The sequence below is a fragment of the Pithys albifrons genome, chromosome Z (genome assembly GCF_047495875.1).
Source record: "Pithys albifrons albifrons isolate INPA30051 chromosome Z, PitAlb_v1, whole genome shotgun sequence".
In the NCBI taxonomy this organism is placed as follows: Eukaryota; Metazoa; Chordata; class Aves; order Passeriformes; family Thamnophilidae; genus Pithys; species Pithys albifrons.
Window position 1 is genome coordinate 31898392 of NC_092497.1, and position 7633 is coordinate 31906024.

The window sequence follows — 7633 nt, forward strand, 5'->3', positions numbered from 1 at the left end:
TTTTAAAAATTAGTGATTCATGTTGACATAATGGTTGCCTTTGATTTGCATTTGATAAAGGGGACATAACAATGCATATGAGTTACAAGCCTGTAAAGTGAGGAGCATGAAGGAGTAAGGCATAGTCAAAATGACTCAGATAAAAAGAAACAGCCTTACTAAAACATAACCAGCATCCACTCCACTCCAAGAAGCATGTGAATGGTGAGACGTTGTCACAGTATTGGTATACAAGAACTGTGCCAACTTCTTCCTTTGAAAATTAATTTCTGCCTGTTTCTCCAAAACATTCAGCATTTTCAAATGTTTTAAGAATTTTAGAGTCTGGGCCTCATTTGCTTTCATCTTTTCTAATAAAAGTCAAAAATTCTCTTTTGTTTTATGCTGGTACATTATTAGACTTCAAAACTGGAAAAGGTATTTTTCTGCCTAAGTTGAAAGTCTTAACTTTTTATATAAACCAGAGGACTCTTTTTCCTAATCTTCGTTTTAAAACTTCTGATGCCTTCAAAAACAAAATGAAGTAACAAGATCTAGTCATTATCTTTGAAATGCTGAGAAAGTAACCAACACCACTGCAATGTTTAGTGACGTACTGAAAATAGCAATTGCGTACTTTCAGATCCCTGCACTTCTGAACACACCATGATTTGTTTTTTCCCCCTGCAAAGATTCTCTTTTTCTACTTAGAAGACATATCTAAACAGATCTGCTTATTTCCTATTCACAAGGCACACTTTTTAAGAAAGTTTCAGAAATTGTTGTCTGCCTGGTTTTTTTCTGCCAAGGGAGATAACCTGTGTCAAGACTAATGTTAAGTGTAGCTCATCCTCTGCCTTGGAGTACTGGCTAACACTCTTTTTTATTATAAGCTTAAGAAGTTAACCTTCATTTGTCTGGAGAGGCTGCTTTCAAGTTTTGTAAGGCATTCTTTCTTTGACACCTCACACATTGCCAGAGTTGGACTTAACTTGGAGAATGTTTTTGTCAATTTACAGTCACACTCAGTTACAGAGCACCAAAATAGCAAGTCACAGGACTAAATACTTCATTTCCAGAAACATGACACAGAAACATGACAGTGTACTTGTATTGGGCTGTGAGGCACAAAAACTTGTAAACAGATTGCCACAAAACTAACTATAAAAAAATAACTTAAGACCCAGAAAGGCCTAAATCCATCCCACTCACCTGAATTAACAAAGTGCAAGCAAAGTACTTCTAAAGGAAAACTCATGGTAGGATACAAAGCCATCATATCATTACAGGCCTTTTCCAACCTATCTGCCTCATGAGGAAACTTGAAAGGAAGAGAAGTAAATAGTTATTTTTGTGAATTACCAGATGTGAAATATTTAATCTATTCACAGATTAAGATACCTTAACATAACCTTACTTTTGACAAGCACTGGATAAAGTCCTTGTAAAGATTTTGGTGGTCTTCACCAGGAACAGTGTCAGCAGAGTTCACTGCATGCTCAAATGCAGTCAAAAGCTGTATAAAAAAAAATACAAGTGCAAAAAACAATGACTCCAAGGAAATGTTATCTTCATAGAACAGAATATTTCAGTTGGAAGGAAGACACAATTATTTAGTCCACATGCCTCACCACTTCAGATCTGACCAAAAGCTAAATCATGTTGTGTTAAGGACTTTGACCAAATGCCTTTTGAACAGCAACAGGTTTGGGGCATCAAGTGGCTTTCTAGAAAGGCCATTTCAATGTCTGATCACTCTTTCCGTAAAGAAATGCTCCCACATGTCAAGTTCTGTGAACCATTCACAGTTCATCTGTGAACCATTCCCATATTAGATCGCTAGATGCCAGGGAGAAGAGCTTAGCATCTCCTTTTCCACTTCCCTTCCTCAGGAAGCTGCAGACACCAGGTCACTCCAGTCTCCTCCAAACAAGTCAAACCCAAAGTTATCATCTGCTCCTTAGAGGACATGACTTCTAGCCCTTCCATAGCTAGGTGGATAGTTACTTATTATCTGGATCCAACTCTTTATTTAGGTTTACACTGTACTATGAACAGAGAAACTCATGAAGCAAGTTCCTTGACATGAAGCAGTACTCAAGAACCAAAGCACATTAATTGTCTAGTACAAGATGATGCAATAATAAACTGCTACATAACATAAAATGGTACAAGGAAGGCAAAATTTGTAACAACATACCTTCTTCTTCAAACCTAATCCCAGTTCAAAGAAGGAACTTAGGTTACGATCCTCTACAGTTAGCTGCCAGCCCTTCTCCCTGCTCTTATCTAGAAATCTAGTCTTTTTTTTCTTGATTCCATCTATTTTGGAGAAAAAAGGCATCAGAGGGGAGGCTTCCAAACAAGCATGCTAACTAAAAAGTTGCCCACAGCTTGTCTGTGAAATACTGAATAGTGTGTGGCCTTCAGGGCCGCATCCTTCCAGGTTCAGGTGCTTTACTCAAAACTGCAGTAAAGTGTACTGCAGATTTGCATGTGAAACTCATTTCTGATATTCATGCTAATCTTTTTCTATTTAAAAGTTTTTTATTTACAAAAGAAGCTTAGTACCACTGAACATTGAGACAATTCAGACAAATAGGCTTCAACTGAGGTCTAGCTGCACTGTAGATATATATATGTGTCTAGCTGAAGGAGGAGGGAGAAACATTACCAACTGCTCAGTCTTATTATCCTGGGTCCTTGTACTGTCTTTCAGTAACTGGATCATCTTCTTCCACAGCTGATGAAGCTCTGCCTTTTCTGCACCTTCCTCCTGTTTCATTTGTATTAGTTTCTGCCATGTTTCAGCCACCTGTCAACAGGAACAATTGAACCATGCTGTTATTTAAAGAACTGGAGTCCAATGTAAGTATAGTCAACTCTACCATACTAGGATAAACAGATAACATTTAAAGTAACAGCCCAGATTTACCTGCTTTCTGATTAAAGCAGTTACAAGTCACAAAGCACTGCGTGGGATTTGTCTAACTTCAAGGTACAGTAAATAAAGTAGAGAATATCAAAAGTATGAATTCTGACTCTGGTTGCTGGAGGAAAACAACAGTAGAAATAGACCTAAGCAGTCCTTTCAATAAACTCTGAAGCAGTAAGCCTTATTGGATCTACAGCACTGTGAACAGAAAGAGAACAGCAGCAACAACCCAAGTTGAAATTCCAGTGTGGAAAAGTCAACTAACTCCAAAAGCTAACTTCGGTTTCCTGTTCCACACAAAGCAAGTCTAGCTTCATACTCTAAATTATTAGCATTGAATTGAGTTTCAGAAATTGGTATAAAAAGTGGCTTTGGAGCAAATTAATAGTCTTGAGCCTGATGCTGTTATGTTATGTAATTTTTCACTGTTGGAGGTAAGGTGGGAAGACGACATGAAGTATAACGATGTACTACTTTATAAGAAAGCAACCTTCTCAAATAGCAAAGGAAAACTGAAAAGTATACTTCCAAAACATTAATTCTGTAACATTATTATAGAGAGTACAAAAAGTAATACTGTTGAACCACTCAGGTATTTAACAACTCCACCCTATGATACTGACAGGAGTCATATTCTTTTCTGCAAAGCTTGTGTTGCTCTTGAGCAGCCTTATAGTGCTGGGACTGCAGTATATAAGACTGAGTTCAAGTGAGAATTCCCTGATGAACAATAGTTCTAATCAAACAGAAAATTTTTGTTAGAAGAGAGAAAATACTTGACTTACCTCTAAGTATTTCTTTTCTTGATGATATAGTTCCACGAGTTTGTTACATACATCACACCATTTCTGCTTGTCACCACTAGAAAGGAGGAAGAAAATCCCCAACCAATAAGCTAAAATTATAAAATTTTCCATAGGTTCAGTTGTCAAACTATTATTGAGAATAAATACTCCAGATCACCCTCTAAGTTTTACTCATTGCTGCTCTGAATAAGAAAAAAAATTACTTTTCGGGACCATACATTTCTTTTTGATCAATTTTCAAATTAAGGAAACAAGTCAAACACTTCTGTCAACTACAGTGACAGCTGAGTTAAACTTGTTTAGAACTGCACCTCCAGGAGTCAGATGAAATATATGCTGTGATCTTAAAGCAGAGCAAAATAAACCTATTTATTAATGCAGGCAATTAACTATGAGAGCTAAATGCTTCAAGGCAGTGAATTTGGAATAGAATAGTAGGGAATTCTCTAAACTACTCACTACAATTAAAGTAAGAGTTTTTGCCCTACCAAAAAGGACAAGAACAAGAAACCTTATGTAGTTTCAGAAAACCTTAGCAAAAAGTGCTGACCCACTGACATGAGAAGGCTTTTAAAAAAAATCAAAGTCTGTACAGTATATCAGCAATAGTATTCACTAAACTAGAAATCTTAAGACATTCAATATCTTTTACCCTTTGTAGAGTTCCAAGAGCTTTTGGTAAACTTTTGCTAAGTCTCCTCTGGCATCTGTTTGGTTGGGTTTCTCATATAAATTTGCTAATCCCTAAAAAAATCAAGAGTAAAAATAAGTAATTTTTTATGTCAATGGTTATGTATCATGAAAACACTATCAGTTCTGCCTATAAAAATTATTCCATTGCCTTAAATGAAGTGTTATTGTAAAAATTGTTGAGCAGAATTCTATGTAACATTCTGGATCTACTTATATTAGGTGAAAAGCTTTCCTCACTTAATTCATACCAACAACTCTTTGAAACTTACATATATTACATAATCTTGTCTGCAGAATAGACAATATGCAAAGTACATTAGGCTGTATAATAAAAATCTATATAATATGCAAAAGATATTACATGTAGATATATATATATAGCCCCAAGTATTGTATCAATAAGGCCAGAATCTGATTGCAAAAGTGAGGCAATTTCAACATACACTGAATTCAGGCCCCAACAATTATACTTTAAAATAGTATTTATATGGAAAATTCTAAGAACTTCACTACCTTATAAAAACATTGATTGTTGATATCAGTGACAGACTCAATATGCAATCTTATGCTTCACAAATCTCCCAATACCACAACTGTACGTTGTAACTCTGTATTGTAATAGACTGTAATGCACACACTACCCACACACAGCTATTTTAAACATATACTTTTCCTTTTAAGTAACAATAAAATTCATTAACAATTCACTTGATGTTGAAAGGTGGAAAATACATTACTAGATGAAACATTTTCTCTCCTATAAGACAAGCACTGTTAAAGGTTTCTTGAGCTACAAACACAGAAATTTTTACATCAATGATTTACTGTATTTGTTTCAATTCATGTTTTTCCTTGCATGTTTCACAGCTATGTAGTCTACATAAGAAATACAAATTCAAATACACTGAAACTAAAGTTCACCATGGCTTAACATTGCACACAGAAGTAATATGAACCTCACCTACTCCAAAGTTTCTGTGGAACTACGAGCCTCAAGAAAACAATATGCAAGTCTTAATTCTGCTTTGCTCCTATATTTAACTTCATGACACTTTTCAGGGAAACAAAAAGTACACATTCACATACCTGCCATGCCAGTAGCTGGTTTGGTTCAAGTTCAATAGCCTTCTTATATGCTCCTTTGGCCTGATCAGGTTGATCTAACTCAGCTGCTGCCAGGCCAATGAATACCCAAGCATTGTAGTTATTTTTTTCTTGTTTCAAGACTGCCTAGAGTTACACAATTTTAAGTTAAACTGATGAAAAAAATATAGCTTACAGATCGAAGTATTGAGTTTTGTCACTACAGTTTGGAGAATCATTCCATACGGCAATACTAGAAGCTAAATAATTTTAAGGAAGACACTAAGACTAGTAACTTCAGTTTTTTTATGCCAGAGAATGCTTTGTATCTGAAGTGTTCTGCCAGTAACCGTATCTGTAGCTCAGCAACTAAAGGACACTTGTGAGGTCTAGACTAGAAACTGATTGCTATTTCTCTCATTCTAGACATTACTCTTATTGCCACATGCATTTATTACAAATGCAAAAGAAAGGGGAATACAAGATTATGTATGGAAAACTAACATGAATGATCATCTCAACTATTACATCAATAAGGTACTCCATGCTCTGCATTTCCATACACCCATAGGGATATAGGAAAAGGAAAAAGAGTGCAAAAAAACCACCTTACCTTCCAAGTAAAAAAATTCATTACCTTGCAATGTCTTAAGGCTTCCTTATATTCTTTATTTCGTATTGCATCTCTCGCACTTTTTAATGCCGCCTTCACATCTTTATTTGACATTGTGGCTGCTAAGTAAAAAGGGCATATAATCAGTTCTTGTAAACAAATATACTGACACATACACAATGTTTGTATCCTACTGCAATTGCATAGAGAGCATTTTAAACACAGACATATAATGCAATATGCCAAAATGCATACAGCACAAAAACTGATTAAAAAAAATAACAGGGGTAAAATTACTTAGGTTTAGCTGCAAGGCAGGATTCCATCAATACTCCAAACAGTTAAATGATACAATATAGGTACCCCAGAATGAAACTTATGTTACAAGTTAAGAAAAATTTCAGTAGAAGTGTTGCAAGAGTCCTTCATTAGACTTATGAGCAAACTCCCTGGATATAGTAATTCCTCTTTACAAAACAAAGTAAGCAGTGAACTGCACATAAGCAGCATATTGCCCTAGACATGTGCTCAAGGGGTTGCAAGGGATCAGGGTTTTTCTAGCATGCTCTGTATGCAGCACCATGTCCAGCCTGTCACTTACACTCTGGTGTGGCTCACCATAGCCCAGTCCTCTCCCTTCTCACACACATACGGCAGATTCTGCTTCTGTCTGCAGCCGTGAATTGAAAAAGAATAAGCATTTAAGAGACATTCACACTTTTGAAATGCAACACAATCATGCACTGTTTTGGTGTGTGTGATATTTTATCTTAAATGAACTTTCAAAACACCATAGTCAAACTGCCTAGATGGGATGAGGCTGAAAAAGAAAGGGTGCTGGTGCCAGCACCAAGAGAGATGGGAACGGCGTCCAGATGAAGAACAAAAAAAATTATAGCAGCTGAAAAGCAAAAATAATTGTTGAAAGGCCAATTGATAACTTAGTAATGAAAGGACATAGGATGATAGCGAATTGCAAAGCTCCCTGTAAAACCTATAAAGACATCTGTCAAACTTGCATTGTTCAGCAGCTCCTGTACACAAATTTGCTTCTACGCGGGTACTGACGTCTCGGTCACCACAAGCACATCCCGCCGCGGGCACGGTTCAGCACAAGCTCCACTGTCACCTAGGGAGAAAATACACACTTTAGCGCAAAACCGGGCACGGCGGTGGCGGCCAGCCGCCGGAGGGAGGGCGCCCAGCCCGGGCCGCGGGTAGGGCCCGGGGCCTGCGGGGCGCCTAGGGAGGAGATTCGGGTCTGCAGTCCCTCAGATCGCAACCACTCGCCCCGCCGTGAGCCGGGCCGCCAGGTCTCGTGGCAGAGGGGAAGCCGCGGCAGAATGAGCTGGGCCGCCACCACCACGACCACCCCTCGCCACAGTTCTAGCTTACCCCACCATCGCCTCCGCCTCCCGTCGTCGCCGATCGTGCGCAGGCGCACTCTTACCTCAGGGTAGAGAGGCGCCGAGTCAACCGCCAATTTAATTCGGGCACTGTGGAAGATGTAGTTCCCACTTCCAG

General features: G+C 37.9%; 1 protein-coding gene across 5 annotated transcripts in view; it reads right to left on the minus strand.

Annotated features, from left to right (window-relative positions):
* Window positions 1-7563, minus strand: part of SKIC3 (SKI3 subunit of superkiller complex) — a 49474-nt gene extending 41911 nt beyond the window's left edge. The window contains exons 1-10 of one of the 5 annotated variants that reach the window (XM_071581735.1): window positions 7505-7563; window positions 7129-7238; window positions 6728-6779; window positions 6134-6231; window positions 5500-5643; window positions 4373-4464; window positions 3700-3775; window positions 2654-2794; window positions 1397-1495; window positions 1192-1300 (exon numbers count right to left, since the gene is read on the minus strand). In XM_071581735.1, coding sequence (XP_071437836.1) covers window positions 1192-1300; window positions 1397-1495; window positions 2654-2794; window positions 3700-3775; window positions 4373-4464; window positions 5500-5643; window positions 6134-6223 — 751 coding nt within the window. In that variant the 5' untranslated portion in view covers window positions 6224-6231; window positions 6728-6779; window positions 7129-7238; window positions 7505-7563. Of the gene's footprint in view, window positions 1-1191; window positions 1301-1396; window positions 1496-2653; window positions 2795-3699; window positions 3776-4372; window positions 4465-5499; window positions 5644-6133; window positions 6232-6710; window positions 6780-7128; window positions 7239-7504 lie in introns of all 5 variants that reach the window. The other 4 variants (XM_071581734.1, XM_071581733.1, XM_071581737.1 and 1 more) reach the window with 4 other exon arrangements.
* Between the last annotated feature and the right edge of the window lie 70 nt (window positions 7564-7633).